The sequence below is a fragment of the Carcharodon carcharias genome, chromosome 6 (genome assembly GCF_017639515.1).
Source record: "Carcharodon carcharias isolate sCarCar2 chromosome 6, sCarCar2.pri, whole genome shotgun sequence".
NCBI lineage: Eukaryota > Metazoa > Chordata > Chondrichthyes > Lamniformes > Lamnidae > Carcharodon > Carcharodon carcharias.
In genome coordinates this window covers 145,617,442-145,637,129 of record NC_054472.1, presented here as the reverse complement: position 1 = coordinate 145,637,129, position 19,688 = coordinate 145,617,442, and the positions used below count along the sequence as shown (strand labels likewise).

The following is a 19,688-nucleotide window of genomic DNA, read 5'->3' as shown; positions in this document are numbered from 1 at the left end:
TTGGCTACAAAAACAAACAGAGTTATGAGTTAAAAGTTAAATAGTTTTTTGGTAGTACAAAACTTGAGTATTGCTGAAGTAAAAAGGCATGCTGTCTTGCACTCATCAGATCAGATCACAAGATTACCAACAGTAAAGGGAACAACAGTTTATACTGCATGAGAAGAGAGTGCTGATTTGTTGGCAAGTGGACTTTGATTGGTAGAGGCTATGCCATGGAGATTGCAGCAGAGAACAGTTGATTGCCAGGCTATTGCTCAAATTCAAACCAGGCAGGTCGACTGGTATTGACATGAAGAATGAACCAGGGAATGGCTGTTCACCAAGCTTTTGTTTAGTTGAAAAAGGCGCAATGCACGGACAAGCTCTCTCTGTCTGCAAAGGACAGGGCCCTGTGTGTGAATGACTGGCAGATCATATCAACTAGCACATACCTTTGGCTGTTCGCAACAGGCAAAGAACTGACCGTGCCCAACCAGTTTGTGTTTGCAACACTCAAAACAGAGCATCCAACATTAGATGTGATTCCGTAATTGAACAATATTTGCTAACCAATCCTGATTGTGCTAAGAATTACACCGAAAACCAATTTAAGATCATCCGTCAGGCTCGCAACGTGGCTCACTTACACATGCTAGAAGCCACATATGTTCACAATAAAGAGGAGGACTGCAACAAAATACAGGAAGACATTAATAAACTTGCATAATGGACTTGCAATTGGAGAATAAGCTTCAATAAATAGATATGTGCAAGATATTGCATTTTCATAGGAAGATTAACTATTCATTTATGTGTGCTCTGCCCAAAGGCAGGTCCTTGACTCTATGTCTGCTGATCCTAAGCTGTTTTTCTTGACAGTTATTGTCAATGCTGGTTTGTCATTGCCTTCCATTCCCAGGGGCAGGGCAAGGAGGCACGTCCCAAGTCTGCCTCTGCCAGAATGGAAATCGAATCTGTGCTGTTCACATTCTTCTGAACCACATGCTAGCCATCTAGCCAACTAGGAATAGAATTGAATGCAGAGAAGTTTTTTTAAACTTGTGTACAATCTTGGTTGGAGCATATTTGGAGGATTGTGAACAATTCTGGTCTCCATATTATTGTGATATAGAGGTACTGGAAAAGGTGCAAATAAGATTTACTGGAGTAATACCATAACTGAGGTTGTATTTATCAGGAAAGATTGAACAGGCTCTTTTTTCTCAAGTGACCTGATGGAGATCTTTAAGATTATGAAAGGGTTTGATACAGTACATCTAGATATGATGTTTCCACTTAAGGCAAGACCAGAGCTAGAGACCATAAATATAAATATAAGATAGTCATTAATAAACCTAAAAGGGAATTCAGGTGAAACTTCTTTACCAAGAGAGTGGTTGGAATGTGGAATTCATTACCACAAGGAGTATCTGATGCGAATAGTGTAGATGTATTTCAGGGAAGCTAGCTAAACACATGAGGGATAAAGGAGTAGAAAGATATGTTGATGGGGTTAGACAAACAAGGGTGGGAGAAGGCTCATTGGAGCTTACACACCAGGATCTGTTGGGCTGAATAGCCTGCTTCTGTCCTGTAATTATAATTTAATACATATTATTGGGATGAAGTAATAGAGCTTTATCTGTATATCTAGCCCATGATGTGCCATATGAGTGTTCGATGGGGCCAGTTTGAGGGAGACTTACTCTATGTTTTACCCACTGATGGGTATTTGGATGTTCCTTTGGAGCAGCACTATGAAAAAATTAGTTCTGAAGTAATATTTAAATATAGGTATATTGTGCTGTAATTGTTTGCTTCTGTCAGCACAGTTATTAAATTTTATTTTGTGTTCCTTTCTAGTTAAAGAAGGAAACACAGGAGAAGGTTTTACCAGAGAGCTCAAAGGTCGAGCAGTTAATGATGTATGCACTGCACCTGTGTGAATGCCTCTTTGATCCATATCAAATCTGGAGGCGACACTTGGGGGGGTGAGTATACATGACCGGTGTACAACTCTATTATTTAACAGACGTCCTCCACTTATTGTTGAGTACATGAGCTTGAGGACCAGCTTCTCTCAAATACTCCTCACTGATCTTCCCACCTCCAGAGCTAATTCAGAACACTGAAGGCCAAGTCTCCCGCCATGCACTTATTCTTGCATACCCTTGCCCTCACTCAGCTCTGTGTCCCAATGAATTCACTTGAAGATCCTTATCTTCCATTTCACCCACTATTCTTGGAAAACTTTCTTCACCTATACTGGGTGATGCTTCTTTGTCATACTTGAAATCTGGGCATCAAGGTCGGCATTAGTTCGCCACCCTTTATTTCCTCAAATTGAGAACCAACAATTTGGTGTGGGATTAGAATTACAGATTTATTCAAAGTCATTAAGTTTACTGATACCTGAGTTTTAATTTCAAGACGTTTTTAAGTGGATTCTAATTCTCAAAGTCCCATGGTGGGATTTGAACTCCGTTCTCTGGATTATTAGTCCAAATTCCTGGATTGCCATTGCATATAACATAACCACTCCACTGATTTACCTTACCAAGTAAATCTGTGCTGGCTTTCATTTATTCATATTTTTCCAAGTGCCAATGATTTTTCTCTTGGAATAATCCCATCATCAACATTAGACTGCTAGGCCTGTAATTTCTGGATTTGTTCCTCTTTTTTTATCAGGGGTGTAATATTTGCAATCCTCCAGTCACCTGGTACTGTCCCAAATATAACAAAGATTGGAAGATTGTAGCTAGATCATCTGCAATTTCCACACTTACCTCCTTCTTCCCATCTAGAATGGGTGGATTTTCTGCTTTGACCACTGTCAACTTTTTAATTACCTCCTCTTATCTATTTATGTCCTATCCAATTTTTTACTGCCTCCACCTTAACTGTGACATTGGCAGTATGCTCCTCCTTACTGAAGACAGGCACAAAGTTTTGATTTTGCATCTCTGCCTCCATAAGAAATTCCTTTTGGTCTCTAATTGGCCTCACCCTTTGATTATCCTTTTATTACTTATAAAAGAGGTTTGAATTCCCTTTTATGTTTTCTTATGGTGGAAGAATAAATTTCGACCAGGACAGCAGGAAAACTCTGCTCTTCTTGCATGGGATCTTGTACGTTCACCCTTTTAAAAAAAATTCTTTCACAAGACATGGGCGTCACTGGCTAGGCCAACAAATTTGTTGCCCATCCCCACCTGAGAGGGCAGTTGAGGCCTTGGTTTAATGTATTATCCAAAAAGTACCTGCACTCTCATGCTCGAGAAAGGCTGACACTGAAATGCTCAGATGGAGGTTTAAGACAGTAAATTGGAAAAGATTGATCACAGCATTACTTTTGGTCTGATATCAGGAAATTCTTCACCAGAAAAGGGTCACACAATAAATACTGACTTTGCTAATGATACTGACATCCTATGAATGAATAAATAAGACTTGATCTTTTCAGCATTCTTGTGAAATCTGGTGCCAGTCCTGACTGCTGGAAGAAGGAAGGTGGAATTGCCTGCTTGCTCAACTAAGTTATACCCCACTGGTGTAGTGATGACTGAAAACTTTGCATGTCACCAAAGGAATCCTCGAGTTTACCACTCAATTACAAAGAAATTACATGTGAAACTATAACTGCTAGAAGCAATGCTATGTGAATTAGTTTCTCTCCCGCTTTCTCTCCTCCAAAAAGCTGAAGATGCTGCATCAGTTGAAATTTTCAGGACTAAGTTTGATTGATTTTGTTAGATAAGGGTATCAAGAGATGTGCAGGATAGTCAGGTAGATGGAGTTCAGGTCCAGATTAACTCATGTTCCACTGCTCTACTGATGTTATTCAGAGACAAAACTTGTGAAATGATGACTTCTCTCCTCACCCCACACCAGAAACTGCCAGATCAGATTTTCTTATTGTAGTAAGACCTTTTATATTGTTTTCTGAGGACAATGATCACTGATCAATTGAATGCCAATTGGAAAGTTGCTATAAGAGAATGGAAGTTTAATTCTAAACAAATTGTATATTTGGGTTTCAACAGCATGCTTGTCACCCAGGAGAGGCAACTGGTTTCCTACCACACTCCTTCACGAGCTGGTGACCAGGGAGTACCACAGGTGACATGGGTACCTAACCCCTTTAATGTAAATGATCCATCCTTAGGATTTGATATGGAGTCAGTGTTGTCAGGGCTAATAGCAGCACTTTTAGCAGAACAGGCTTCTTTAAATTTTGCCACTGCTTGCTTTTGATTGTTGGTGACGAGGCAAGACTTCAATCTGTGGGTGGGATTTGTGAGCAGGTCTGAGAATTAGATTATTGATCTGCTTCCAAAGTTCAGCTGTTAGCATGGAACCACCCAAAAGCCTAACTCTGCTAATCTGTTTGGTTTCAGAGAGATTATCAGTTCCATGGAAAGGAGTAAATATAAATTTGCACCAGCTATTTTACCTCAGGAATTCAACACATTCTTCCATGGTAAGAAAAATTGGAAACTCTGACAGTAGCAGAGGGCTGGGATTGTGTTATGTATAACATTCATGTCACACAAGTGCCAGGCAATGACCAGCTTCAACAAGAGAGAATCTAACCATTTCCCCAAGACATTCAATGGCATTACCATCGCTGAATCCCCCATTATCAACATCCTGACGGTTACCAATGACCAGAAACTTAACTGGACCAGCCATATAAATACTGTGGCTACAAGAATAGGTCAGAGGCTAGGAATTCTGCAGCGAGTAACTCACCTCCTGATTCCCCAAAGCCAGTCCACAAGGCACAAGTCAGGATTATGACGGAATATTGCTCCATCTGCCTGGATGAGTGCAGTTCCAACGCCACTGAACAAGCTTGACACCATCCAGGACAATGCTGCCCACTTAACTGGCACTCCAACAGCACCTTAAAGCTCCCTTCACTACTGACACACAGTGACAGCAGTGTATGCCATCTACAAGATCCACTGCAGCAATTTGTCAAACCCCCTTCGACAACACCTTCCAAACTTGCAATCTCTACCACCCTGCAGACAAGGGCAGCAGATGCATGGGAACATCATCTTCTGCAAGTTTCCCTACAAGCCACACAGTATCCTGACTAGGAGCTAAGTCACTGTTCCTTCACTGTCACTAAGCCAAAAACATTCCTAACATCACTGTAGGTGTACCGACTCTTCTTAGACAGTCCCTCAGATTTGCTTCCACTCCATTTCAATGGATTCAGAGATGGCTTTTAAAACCAATGCTTAATCTGCAATCTCTGCCACATGCCGGGCAGGTGGTGCTTGGAGGGTTGGGTAGATGAGTTGTTGGGAGGTTTGTGTGCTTTCTCTGATGGTTTGACTTCACCTCTACATGCTCCCAACGAAGTCTTACGAGGTATTAGGTGCCTTCCTGAATGAATCTTCTCCATTTTGGTCAGTCACCAAGCTAGGGACTCCCATGAGTAGGCAGGTATGTTTGAACTCTTGAGGGATGTTTTGAGGACATTCCTAAAGTGTTTCCTTTGTTCTCCTGGGAGTCTCCTCTCCAAGTAGAGCAGTTGCTTCAGGGGTCTGGTGTCAGGCACATGAATGACATGTTTTATGATCTCAGCTGAGGTTACCCCCGGACAAGCCTAATCCCAGAGTCGAACCCAGCTTGATAGATCCTAACTTTTAATTATTTGTTTAGACATGTGGAAAGTAGCTACTGAAGAGAGTCACAGAAGTCAGCTGATGAACTTATAACAAAAGAATAAAACATTTATTTAACAAGAAAATATATTACAATACTCCTTCACCCACAACTATACCTTTACAGGTATATACAAATTTGTAAGGATAACACAAGTTACAAAAGCTATCTTGCACTCTAATGTTCACAGTAAGCACACCATAAGAAACGTGACCTGTGGTCAGACATGCCACACTCTGAAACCAAGTGACAAATGCCACCTCAACCTATGGCTCTCTCATCAACTCCCCCGAGACGCTTGTCCCACCATGAGCCAACCAGTCTTACTGAACTCCCTCTTTCACACAAGGGTTTCCAATCTCCACTCTCCAAGAACTCTCTTTGGAAATTTCTCCCAAACTGATGTTTTCTCTTAAGATGCCTTCCGCAAGGGTCCACCTCCAGGGTTTTGAACTCTCCTTCTGTTGTTCCTCTTCCCTGGGTCAAACATGCATTCAAGCTGTCTTCCATGCACTCTCTCTCACCGACCCAGCCTTCAACAGTACACCACTGCTTCACATACCCATTGCAAAGAGTTACATACCTTCAACCGTCTCTTTGGACTTTCTTGCCTCTTGCAAGCTGGTCTTGCTTTAACCCTGCTTTCTGTAGCTTTTGTCTCTTTAAATCTGAACCTTGCAGCCTTTCTCTCTGTCCCTTCCTCTTAACTTCACTTAACAGGGCCTTTTCCAGATTTCTGTTCTTCCTTTGACTAGGAGGTCTGCTTGGGACTTTCTCCTGTTTCACTCACCTGGATTCTGGGGTCTTTTCTTTGGCTTGGGACTGGCTATCTGTCCCTTCCCTTTTGCTCCAATCTCCCTCTGGCAGCTACTTTCAACCAACTTTAGCTTTGGTTTGGCTATATGCCCCTTCTAGGTTGCTTCTGCTTGACAGCTGTCTTCAAACCAACTGAACTCCAACAGCTTGCAAATCACAACTGCTGTTTCTAGCTTTTCTATGTGTGTCTGTGGGAGGGACCTGCCTCTCTGGAACCTGTTGCTAAGCAACAGCACAGTTTTTCTCTACTCTTGTTTGCTTAACTTATCTTACAGTCATTAAAACTCATCAGAAATGCAATCACCTTTTAAAGTGAAACTAAAACTCAATTTGACTTTCTTAACACACAAATACAGAAATATAAATCAAACTTAAACATTAAAGCTAAAACTCATTCCTAACGCTTACAACTACAAATATAACTTACTGAAACTATCTCTATTTCCTAACACATGCCCTTCCCAGCAGAGCTGGGTTTGAGGGAACAGCGCCTTGATGTTGGTCATGTTGGCTTGCTAGAGGGCACTGCTGGGCTCGTTGGGTGAGCGTCCTGACTTCATCGATATTTCAGTCAATGGGCACGTGAGCGAATTGACATCACGTCCGCCAAAAATTAAGAGGCCTATTAAGGCCATTAAAGTATTAATTAAGGGAGATTTTCGCTGCCTGTCCAACCTTACATTTGCCAGATGGGTGGATTGGCCAGGCGGCCTTTGTATTTTTGAGGAAACCTCATCCACAGGCGGTATGAGGCTTCCGCCATTGATTTAAAAAAAAATGTTGAAAAGTTTTGACATAATTTTTATCATGTATGTGTTCATGTGAGTGAGTCCTATGTTGGGACATTTTTTTCAGAATTTCCAAATCTTTATTTTTGTCTTTAAAATTCTTCAGCTCCCTGAGGCAGCTCTCTGCCTTCAGGGAGCTTTCATTGCACGCTCCCCTTCGTACAGTGTGCCACACACAGGATAACATTGTGTGATGCACACAGTGGGTAGGATGTTCGGGTCATCGGGTGGGCCTGGGAGCAGCCGGGAAACTGTCTGCGCTCAGCCCCCAACTGCAATTTCACACTGGCTGGCCAATTAATGGCCAGCCAGTGTGAGATGTGTCCTGAAAGGCTCAGCGCTCATCCTCCTCCTGCCCTCACCATGGCAGCGCTGAGCCTATCAGCATGCATTTCAAGCTAGCTGGCCATTAATTGGCCAGCTAGAGTGAAATCGGCGTTGGAGGCCGACCGTGGGTGGTGGACTGGTTCCTGGCCGCTCCCAGGCCCGTCCGCTACACCCACCTGACGACCCAAAAATCCTGCCCACTGTGTGCATCACACAATGTTATCCTTTGTGCGACACACTGTATGCTATCCTGTTTCCAACACACGTGTAGCCATGGCTTGTTCATAACCGTGACAGGTGTATAACAGATGATTTCTCCCATAGGTGTACGTTAAGAGAGCTTGATTCTATGGACTTCCTCATACAAGGTCAATTTACCCATTGGAAGTATTCTAACCCACTATTTATCATTTTTGTTCACAATCCTCACAGAAAGTTTCAAAGACAGCCAGAGCTTGCCAAAGACAATCCACCTGCGACTGATATATCTCTATGGAGCCATTATCAGTGGGAGTAAGGTAAAGCAAGTACTGACCCCATAGCGACCCCTTCTCCTTTATGCTGTTTATCAGATATCTGGCTCCCTCTCTTTGCCAAGAAAGAGTGAACTTGTGTTTACACCATTTTTTGATTTTCAGAGTGCCCCAAAGTGCTTCACAGTCAATCAATTGTTTTGAAGCCACTTGATACACAGCAAGGTCCTGCTGATATTGATTGAGAAAGGAATGTTGGCCAGTTTTTTTCTGTTGTAACCTTCTTTGTTTCCCTCTATTTCATTATTACTGCTACGAACATTAAAACCTCCAAGTACACCATCCTACACATCCTTTCCCCCTACCAGTATCTTCATTGAACTACATAGAAATTGTAATGTTCTGCCCAGTTGATGTTGATTTTTTAATCTCTGCATGAGCTGTATTCCCAAACCCACATTGCAATGTTAAATTCTGAAATGGTCTCTTCAATCTGTGACAGCCTCCCCAACCAAGTTTAGAAAAAGATGAGATTGATGGGAGGAGGTAACCATCATTGGGGCTCAAATGAGGATAATGAGCCCTGACAGTTAAGGGGCGCATTTGACATATGTGACCGAAGCAGAGACCTTGTCTTCGCTTAAGAATACATTACACAGGTACAAAGGAGTATGGGAATAAATTGAGCAAATGGGATTTGGACTTGGAACATAGGAACAGGAATAGGTTATTCAGCTATGAGCCTGTCTGCCATTCAGTTAGGGTACGGCAGAGCTGTACTTAACTCCATTTATTTATCTTTGGTCCATATCCCTTAATAAAAATCTAACAATTGCAGGCCCAAAAATTTCAATTGATCCATCCAGCATTCATTGCCTTTTTGGGGAGAAAATTGCAGATTCTCACCACCTTTTGTTAAAAAAATTGCTCCTGATTTCACACCCAGATGACCTAGCTGTAATTTTAGGATGATGTCATCATGTTTTTGATTCCTCCACCAGTGGAAATAGACAGTTGTTAATCTCTTTGTCATTTTAAAGACCTTGAATAAATCACTCCTTAAGGGAATACAAACTAAGTTTATACAACCTGTTTTCATAATTTAACCCTTTAAGCCCTCACTACTGCTTGTGTGGAAGATAAACACCAACACGAGTTGAATGGAACAAATGGCCTGTTTCTGTGTTGTTAACAGCATCTTACAGTGCAATTCTTGTACATTAAAACTTATAAAGATACTTCACAAGATAGTTATGATGAGGAAGGCCATTTGGCCTATCTTCAGTCACCTATTGAGGGAAATCTTACACATCCCTGCTAGAGTATCAAAATGTTTCTTTAATAATTTGGGGTTTCTGCCTCCAGTTTTCTATCTAGGAGTCTGTGTTGATCACCTTTAGTGACCTGTGTCTTAAAATTGCTTTCTGAACTTCTTGTATCTGAAGTACTATTTTCCTTTCCCTTAACTATTTTAGATATATCTATAAGATCATCTCTTAGACACTTATTATCAAGCTGAAATGCAAATTTCCCCAATGGAAATTTAACTATGAAATGAAATCATAGTTTCCTCCACTAATATAGCAAATGATATCTGGCTAATCCATTACATAGAAGCTACAACCCATTCGATCCAACTGGTCTATGGTGGTGTTTATACTCCATGTGAGCCTTATCCCATTTTAATTGTCTCTTCACACCCTGCTCCTGAATCTCTCTATTCCCTTTTCTCCCATAGCAATGTAGTTAAAAGAAAACCCTCCTAATATGTCAGCCCAAATACAGAGTACTTGTCAGCTATTTGACCTCACAGGAAGTAAGGTCAACATATTCAAACCCAATCTTGTTCTCAGCAGGCATTCAATCACTATATAAGGGACTTCCCTACCGGGGTGGTAATCTGGCAGAACAGATCACCCTGCCTTTAATATAAACTGCGTGATATTTCATTCTATTGATTTAGATCCGTTCGACACATGACTCTTCAGTCCTGGAGGGCCAGATTTTAGCCTCTCTCTGTTCTTCTCCATGCAGCAAAATGCACTACTTGCCATCACCCCGACATCCATTGAGGTGCTTATGCTGGTTCTCAGGACCTCATGTGACACAGGAACTCAGGAGCAAAAGGACACCAGGCTGTTGCAAGTTGCCTTGAAGTGCCTGATTGGAATGATCCACATTCTCCATGCCAGTAGCCTTGACCAGAGGAGAGTGACGATCAAAACAATATTGGACAGCTACTTTAAGTTGTTGAATGCTGACAGGCCAGTGGCAGTCTTGGAAGGGGGGACAAAAAGCCGACTAGAGGACGGCTTCATCACCCTGCGCATCAACATGCTTAGTAAGTGAAGTTATTTTTGCACCTCCATGATCGGGGGTAAATTCCAAATTAATTCTCAGCAGGACTATTTCAGTGGGTGAGTGGTCAATTTATATATAGAAAAGGCTGCATAGGTAGACTGTAGAAGCATATAGATTAAATGTAAATTAGATAGATATCTCTCAGAAAATAATAATTTGGGATATAACACGAGTAATTTGAGACATGACATAGAAAGTGGAGCATGTCTAGATCTAGAAGGTGCCTTTAGATCTATTGTTCTCAAATCATTCCATCACTTGGGTTTTCGTCATGTCATATTCGGGTCTGTTGTGTGCTAATTGATAGAGATTGATTCCTATGAATAGCCAACAACTCCTTATCATTGTATCATGCGATTACCAGGATGGTGTAAGGCAAACTAAACAGGCCTTGCTTTTTTCTTCGTCCAGCAATTCCTACATTGTGATTCTGAGGAAGAGTGGTACCAACCGAGTCACTGTGGATTACTCATGTTGCTCCTTTTATCTGACTCTGCTGCTGTGATGCTAGTTTTCATTTTTTATGTTGCAGGTGCTATCTCCGAAATGTTGAACTGTAAGGATCGACCTGTGCTTCAGGCAGTGTTTCTTAATAACAACTGCTTTGAGCACGTCATCCGACTCATCCAGAACAGCAAGGTATGGGCAGTTTACCATACAGTTCCACCTTATTGCTTGCTGCCGCCTTGCTATGCTTTCATTTCTCTGCATGCTTAAAAGTGAAGTTAGGCTCCTGAAAGTTGTGTAAATGAAAAAGGAATACCTGAACTACTTGAATTATGAAACTCAAATTCAAGACTCAAAGTGGCTTGAAGCCTGGGGTGAAGATTTCATATCATTTGTTTCCCCAATTTTCTCCCATCTTGTGGGAAGGCTATGGGGAAAGAACAGGGGAGTAGGAGTAATGAGATAGCTCTTTCAGAGAGCCAGCATAGACATGATGCACCAAACAATGGCCTTTTGTGCTGTAAGATTCTATGATTCCAATCCTCTTGGTTCTTCGGTCAGGTACTGGCCACCATTCAATACCCAATCAAAGTGACTATTCTTTGTGTATCAGCTTTGATATTAAGTATATTAGCTAGTTGACCATGCAATGAGCGGAGTCATCAAGTTCAAACACACTATTCTCTGGACACCCAGACACATGGGGTTAGATTTTCATCATCACCATCTGAGAGATAATTTTGCAGAAGCGATCACTTGCCTTTTACAGAACCCATGTGAATTTTCAAAAGCAACAAGCCTGCCTGTGTGTGAGCATCTTGGTGAGTCTGAGTGTATGTAAATAGTGAATGTGTCAATGTGTGTTTATAAGTAGGTGCACTTGAGTATGTGATTGAGTCTGAATGCGTACAAGCATGTGCATGGATGCGAATATATGAATGAGTGAATTAGAATGTGCAAGTGTGTATGACTTTGTACATCTTTTGAAGAAAGTAGGTCTAGGCTGAGGGTTATTGTGATGGAAGATAAGATATCTACAAAAAATAGTGTTATAATCTTCAGCTTTGTTAGCTACACAGAGCATGGGACCCCAGAACATCCTTCAGCGGCTCCTTTGAAAACATCAGTGAGATGGGACAAGCTTTCAACTTGGAACCAATTTATGAGCAGATCCAACCTGAAAAATGGCAGTGCCAGCTGGACCCACAGTCCTCTTGGCCAGTAGCATGGTAGTTGACATCTTCTGATCAGCTTCCACAGTGGTCTGAATTTTCTACCTCTGCTGTCTTAGAAAAGAACTTTACAATTTGGATACAGACCCAACTTTGTGGGCATTATCAAACTTCCGCAAATGGGGATCACCTGTCACATTTTTCTGGGACCTTACATCTATCTCCCACCTAAGTTATAGCAGGATATTAAAGGAACGCCTGCAAGGGCTCAAGGTCAATATGTTTCCGGGTAAAATGGATGGGTGATTAGAACCAAAACACCTCATCCCTCCACATTCCCTCCCCAGCTCTTTTTAGCCTGAGAGTTAACATTAAAGATAACTGATGTTTGCACTGTTGTGTTTTGCAAGCTTTGTCTAGTTTCTGATGTCATGTTTTTTTTCCTCTTCTTTGTCGCTTTTCCAACTCCTCCCTCATTCACCCACCCACCCTTCACCCTCTCTTTGACAGCTCTATGTAAGCAGTAGGTCTAAGGATGACAGCAAGGTTGGGAGTGACCTTGCCACTCAGTTACTGACTGAAATCAATCTCAGCAAGGTATTACTGGAGATGCCAACACTCTTGAGAAAAAATGGCCAGGCTTGATGTCAGCATGGTGTCACCAACAACTGAGAGATTTACTCTCCTCCCCTCCCATTTGTCTCTGTCTCTCTCATTCTCTTTCTCTTTTAGTTTTGCCTTTGTCCTTTGCATTCTTTCCCTATTCGTGTCTCTGTCCTTACTCTCTATTTCTCTTATGCTCCCTGTGTTTTCCTGCTCTCTCCTAAACGTTTTGTTTTATTTCTATCTATCATCTTTTTCTTCCCTTTACTATTTTGGTTTCTTGCACTCATGCTTTTTTTCATTTCTCTTTTTTGTTTCTGTTATACTTTCCCTCTTCCTTTCATTCATTCTCTCCTTTCTGTTTGCTCCTCTCCATTCCTTTTTTTTTGTCCTCTGATCCTCTTTACCTTTTCTCATTGATTTTCTACCCACTTTCCTTTTACCACCTCTCTCCCTTTGCTGCCTCCCCCTTTCCCCGTCACTCTTTTTCTCCCTATCCCCCTTTATAATCTGATCCCAACGACTATTTTTCCTTTTCTCCTTCACTCTTCACCCCTCCCTAAAAGGAGGCAAGAAGCCTCTATAACCTGATTACTGGAAAAGAAGAAGTTTTTTTTTAAAAAAGCAAAACAAATCTGAAAGCAAATGCTTCATCTGTTAAATATGTAAGGAGCATTGCAGCATGCTGACACCACCTGGTTGCTGGAGGTGCTGATCCTGTCTCTTGTCCTGTGTTTGATAAGTCTGCTAAATCATCAGCATTATTCTACTCGCTTTATTGAAATTCATGATTGTGAAGTTAATGACATCACCCCACAACAAGAAGGTGCAAATACTTGATGTACAGACTTCACATATTGACTTGAAATATATAAAACTCTAATGATACTGTACTGTGTTGTAACAACACACTATTACACTCAGCCTGCTTGCGCTAATCAAAAAGAATCAGCATTGATTTGTGAAGGGTAGGTCATGTTTGGCCAATTTAATTGAATTCTTTGAGGTCATTAACTCATTGGGAAGGTCTGTGTAGATAGGCAGAAATGTAGGGGAGGTGATGGCATACTGGTACTGTTGCTGGACTAGTAATCCAAATACCCAGGGTAATGCTCTTGGGTTCAAATCCCACCATGGCAGATGGTGGAAATTGAATTTAATAAAAATCTAGGAGCAGAAATATGCCGGGACATGGATTAAGTGAATGGGCAAAACTGTCAAATGGAGTTCACTGTGGAGAAGTCCAAGGTCATCCACTTTGAATGAAGAAAAACAAATTGGAATATTTTGTTAATAGTGGGAATATAGGAAATATGGAAAACAAAGGCATTTGAGTGTCTAGGTGCATAGCACTAATACCAGCAAACTGATACAAAATGTAATTTTAAAAAATGAATGGAATTTCAAGGGGGCTGGAATACAGAAGTGAAAAGGAGATACTTCTGTTGCATAGTACCTTGGCGTTAGACCCCATCTGGGATAGTGTGTTCAGATTTGGAAACCACACCTCAGGAAGGAGAGGGCGCAACATAGTTTCACTAGAATGACACCAGAGCTGAAAGGGTTAAATTTCAGGTTCAGGTTCATTGGCTTGTATTCCCTTGATCATAAAAGTTTGAGGAGTGAACTAACTGAAGTGTTTAAAATGATAAAGGGATTAAAAATTGGGTAGATAGAGAGAAATCATTTCCTCTGGTGGGGGAATCCAAAATCCAACAGGACACAATCTTAAAATTGGAGCTAGGCATTCGGGTATACTGGGTTAATTGAGATTTTTAACTCGGTAAGGGTATTATGGGTAATGGAGCAAAGGTAGGTACGGTTGAGGTACAGATCAGCTACAATCAGATTGAATGGCAAAATAGACTAAAGGACCTGAATTTCTACTCCTGTTCCTATGTTCTTTTGAGAGTGCTAGTAGGGGCTTGCCCAACTATTGGGCTTCATTGGAAAGTAGTGGCTTGTTGAGAGAGGGGAAGTGTTATGAGGTCAGTATAAGTCTGCATATTGCATGATCTTTGCAGCCCAGAGGTGGAAGATGATTTCTCGTGCAGCTAGGGGAACAACGTGATTTGAGCATTTAAGTTGTGGTGTGATGTTCATGTTTTAAATCCCACTAAAACATTTTCCTAATTCTTATGTCTGTGGTGAACATATCGTATGATGTAGCGTCACGGCAACATGTGTCTGCAATGATCCAGTTGGGCATTGCTGGCTATGACCAAAGGAAAAAGATAAGGAAATTCTTGACTGATAGAGGTATTGATTAAACTGAATAAAATTTAAGTGCATTCCTCAATCTTGTCTGGGAGAAAATTGCAGATTTGAGAAAGCTGTTTGATAAATGCCAGCCTTGCCAGTGATGCCCACACTCTAATCCTTTTTACTGTGTGCCACAACATTTCTCATTCTATTCCAAGCAAATCTACACATGCACATAGAGTAGAGTTGTACAGAATCTTTGTACGCTTCTTTCTCCCAGCCTATTTTTATATTAATCCTTTGGATATGGTAGATCACTAGCAAGGCCACGTTTGTTGGTGGCCTTCCCTAGTTTCCCTGAGAAAGTGGTGGTGGGCTTCCTCCTTGAACTGCTGTAGCTGCAGAATGTCTATTTGTACATAACATTGCCTGGTAATATAACTCTGATCTAGACCTGTTTTTCCAGAAAAAAAACATGTTAGAGTGTATATATTACAGTGCCTGGGAACTGGCAAGTTTTATTTCAGCTAAACATCACAAATACATGATCTGCACTGCTTATTGTGTTATTTAGCCTCGTGAGCCAGAGAGGTCTGAGGTGCTGAATTGGTTGTTCTCAACGAAATTGGCAGTGGGGCTTCTTCAATCTGCCACTTCCTGAGCTAAGGAAGGGAAGAAAAATAGACAGGCATCCCCTCCTGATAGCCAATATATCACCCCATACTAGAAAAAGCACAGGTGGCAGTGTTGCCAAATTTATTTCCTACTCATCATGGTTAAATAAGCGGCCAGGTCTTGTTTTGTTAAATTATTATTCATTCTCCAGATGTGTGTTGCTGGCAGGGTTGGTATTTATTGCTGATATTTAGTTGGCCTTGATCATACTTCCCATCAATTTAAGGTCAGAAGTAGAAATGTTCAACTGATGATTGCACAATGTTCAGTACTATTTGTGACCCCTCAGATACTGAAGATATGTAACAAAACCTGGACAACATTCATGCTTGGTCTGATAAGTGGCAAGTACTATTTTCACCATACAAGTGCTAGGCAATGACCATCTCCAACAATAATGAATCTAATCATCTCCCTGTGACATTCAATGGTATTACTATCACTGAATCCCCCAATCCCCCACTATCAATATTCTGAGGGCTACCATTGACTAGAAACTGAACTGGACTAGCCATATAAATGCTGTAGCTACAAGAGCAGATCAGCGGCTGGGATTTCTGTGGTGAGTAACTCACTTCCTGACTTCCCAAAGACTGCCCACAATCTACAAGGCACAAGTTACAAGTGTGAGGGAATACACTTCACTTGTCTGGATTAGTGTAGCTCCAAAAACACTCAAGGAGCTCATCCAGAACAAAGCGAGCTGCTTAATTGGCACCCCATCCACCACCTTTAAACATTCACCTCTTTCACCGCTGATGCACAGTGGCAACAGTACGAGCCATCTAGAAGATCCACTGCAGCAACATACCAAGGCTCCTTCGACAGAACCATTCAAACCCATGACCTCTTCCACTTAGAAGGATAAGGACAGCAGACGCATGGGAACACCACCATCTGTAAGTTCCCCTTGAAGCCACACATAGTCCTGACTTGAAATTATATCACCAATCCTTCACTCTCACTGGGTCAGAATCCTGGAGCTCGCTTCCCGACAGCACTCTGGGCTCACCTAGACTACATGGATAGCAGCAGTTCAAGAAGGCAGCTTATTACCACCGTCTCAATGGCAATTAGGGATGGGCACCAAATGCTGGCCTAGCCAGCAATTCCCACATCCTGTGAAAGAAAAATTAAAAAATAGTGGTGGTGGAGCATCTCCTTGAACTGCTGCAGTTCCTTGTTACAGTTTGATACAGTTGAATGGTTTATTAGGTCACTTCAGAGGGCAGTTACGAGTCAATCAAATTGGTATCTTTGTCATAGAACAATGCAAGTGCAATCCTCCTGGAGTAAAATCAGATCAGGTCCTCATCTTTATTACTATTTGGTCATCAAGAAAATGTGCACATCATAGCCAGCCAAGTTCCTATCGTGGATTGTTGCAGTGCAATATCGTAATGTTCCTACTTGTAGGGTCATTGTGTTTTATTAAAGTGGCGCATTGCCATTCTCTGGCTCCTTTGCAGGTATTCGAGAAAGAGTCAGACTCCATTACAGTGCATGCTATCAGAGTGCTAACAGCAATAATGAAGAACTCGCCTTCTGCCAAGGTATGTCTGTCAGAAGTGCCGGTGTCAGGGATTGCTGTTCTCAGATAAAAACAGAAAATTCTGGAAATGCTCAGCAGGTCTTGTAGCATCTGTGGAGAAAGAAACAGAGATAACATTTCAGGTCAATGACTTTTCATCAGAACTGGGAAAAGTTAGATGTGTAGTAGGTTTTAAGTACGTCAAAGGGTTAGACTAAAAGGGAAGGTCCGTGATTGGGTGGAAGATAGGAGAGATTAAATGAGTTGGTGGGGCAGAGCCAAAGGCAGTAATAATAGTACTAGTAAAGAAACAAAAGATGTATCTAGAGGAGGCGTGAATTGTAGAATAATGAACAGCTGCACCCAAAAGCAAAAACCAGAAAAACAAGAGTTGAGACTGAAACATGCCAAGAAATCAAACAAAATGAAGATAGATTATGGTCTGACATTTTTAAACTCAACTTTGATTCTAGAAAGCTGTAAATTGCCTAATCAAAAAACGAGGTGCTGTTCCTCAAGCTCGCATTGGTTCACTGCGAGATATTGGCACGAAAGTAAGATGGAGCATTAAAGTGGCAGCCCACCAGAAGCTCGGGGTCATGCTTGCAGGCTGATGTTGTTCTAAGCTTTGCCAACAAGCATGATAAGCATTCTTTGCAATCTCAAACCAGTTCCTGGTCAAAAACAGAATTACCTGGAAAAACTCAGCAGGTCTGGCAGCATCGGCGGCGCAGAAAAGAGTTGACGTTTCGAGTCCTCATGACCCATTGAGTTCTGTCGAAGGGTCATGAGGACTCGAAACGTCAACTCTTTTCTTCTCCGCCGATGCTGCCAGACCTGCTGAGTTTTTCCAGGTAATTCTGTTTTTGTTTTGGATTTCCAGCATCCGCAGTTTTTTTGTTTTTATTTTTTTTTCAGTTCCTGGTGGGTACTGTTAGAGAGGCCAAAGGATGGTTGGTGTGGCAAAGATACATAATACTATTCTGGTGCATTACAGTGTGTGGGGGTTGTGGGGGGGCGGGGGGGCATGTGCGTTTATTTGAAGTTGAGCGTTGGGTCAGGATAGAGGAACTTTTACTCAGCATTTAACTGTGCTGTACTTGGAAAGTGCTTTGGAGGTGAATGTTAAACTCACTTTTCATACTTGGGGTAAAGGACGAAAACTGGAGCCAGTCTTTTCTTTAACAGCCGATCAATTCACAAGCTGAGCCACAGACTCCCCCCGCCACAGCACTGATGTACACTAGTTCTTATATACTTAAGAATAATTCCCTAATCTTTCCCCAATTAGTAATAGCTGCTTTCACGTACAAGCTAAAGCATGCACTTCACTGTAATAGGATTTCATAATAACAGAGGACTGCCAATTCATTTCCCATAACTATCCACGGTATGCCTACAGTTCATTGCTAATAACCCTGAATCCTGTTTGTTGACAAGAACCTGTCTATTTCCTCCTTTCAAACCCCCAGTAAGGTTTTTTTCACCACCCATGCCAGTCATTTGTTTCACATGCTTAACCACCTCTGTGTAAAAAAAAAGAATCCTCCTGCATTTCCTGCTTTGTGTTATCCTTAATTTGTAAATCTTTTGTGCTCAAATTATGCTCATAGCATAAAAGTTTACATGAATCTAATTTATCCAAAAATGCCATGATTTCAAACACTTCTGCGAATCCCCTTTCATTCTTCTGTTTTCAAGAAAGCGAAGACTCATTCTTCAGTACCAAAATCCCTCATCTTTAAGACCACAAAATCCACTCTTTATATCCTTGCTCCTCTGGATCTTTTTTCTTCCCCCAGCCTCACCATCGTAATTGGCATCATTCCATCTATGACAGATGATGGGAATGCAGCCTCAGAACTTTGGTGAGGCCAGATGAGATTATCTGTTGCACTCTTTTCAATGGCTGAACAAGCCATATCTAGAAAGTCAAAGCCTGTTGCAAGTGCTGAAGAATGAAGTTGTCCCTTGACGGTGATTCGGGATAACCTCTGCTAATACCTTGTTTGCAGAACTGGTGTCTGCTTTGGAGCTTCTGATGCACATGTTGTTGTGATGGCGAACTCCTGTCTACAACTGGTTTTGCCATTTGCGTTGGTTGTCAGCTAGAGATTCCTACTTGTGATTGATGTTGAGGACTTTCATGTCTCTTTTGACAATTCTTGAATTGAAGCTTTGGATGCCGTACTGGTCTCTTGCTACAGGCTACCTCCCTGTAAAGCATATCCTTTGGGATTTGGTCATCTTCCATCCTGTGCACATGCCCAAGCCAGTGAAGCATTCTTTGCTTGATTAGCAGTAGCATGCTCAACATGTTTTCCCTAGAAAGCGCTGCTTCATTGGTGACTTTGTCTTTCCATGTGATGCCAAGGATGTGTCACAGACACTGGACATGGAAGTTGTTGAGCCTTTTCTTCTTTGTAGGTGTAGGTTGTCCAGATTTTGCTGCCATACAGCAATATGCTGAGACCTTAGATAAGCATCATAGCGCTGCGGGTCAGTTTGTTGTTTCTCCATGCCCGTTTTGTTCATTGTCCAAAGTTGGTGGCTGCCTTTCCAATGCGTGTACTGAGCTCTTCGTCAAGAGACAGGTTGTCTGTCACTGCGGATCCAAGGTAGCAGAATT

At 41.7% G+C, this 19,688-nt stretch overlaps 1 protein-coding gene across 4 annotated transcripts in view; it reads left to right on the top strand.

The window, feature by feature from the left end:
* The window catches only part of nbeal2 (neurobeachin-like 2), a 271,817-nt gene that overhangs the window by 110,743 nt on the left and 141,386 nt on the right, over positions 1 to 19,688 (top strand). For 3 of the 4 annotated variants that reach the window (XM_041189748.1, XM_041189747.1, XM_041189749.1), the window contains exons 5-11: positions 1,846 to 1,973; positions 4,383 to 4,465; positions 8,028 to 8,113; positions 10,103 to 10,409; positions 10,962 to 11,068; positions 12,559 to 12,645; positions 16,998 to 17,081. In XM_041189748.1, coding sequence (XP_041045682.1) covers positions 1,846 to 1,973; positions 4,383 to 4,465; positions 8,028 to 8,113; positions 10,103 to 10,409; positions 10,962 to 11,068; positions 12,559 to 12,645; positions 16,998 to 17,081 — 882 coding nt within the window. The remainder of the gene's footprint in view (positions 1 to 1,845; positions 1,974 to 4,382; positions 4,466 to 8,027; positions 8,114 to 10,102; positions 10,410 to 10,961; positions 11,069 to 12,558; positions 12,646 to 16,997; positions 17,082 to 19,688) is intronic. The other variant, XM_041189750.1, reaches the window with a different exon arrangement.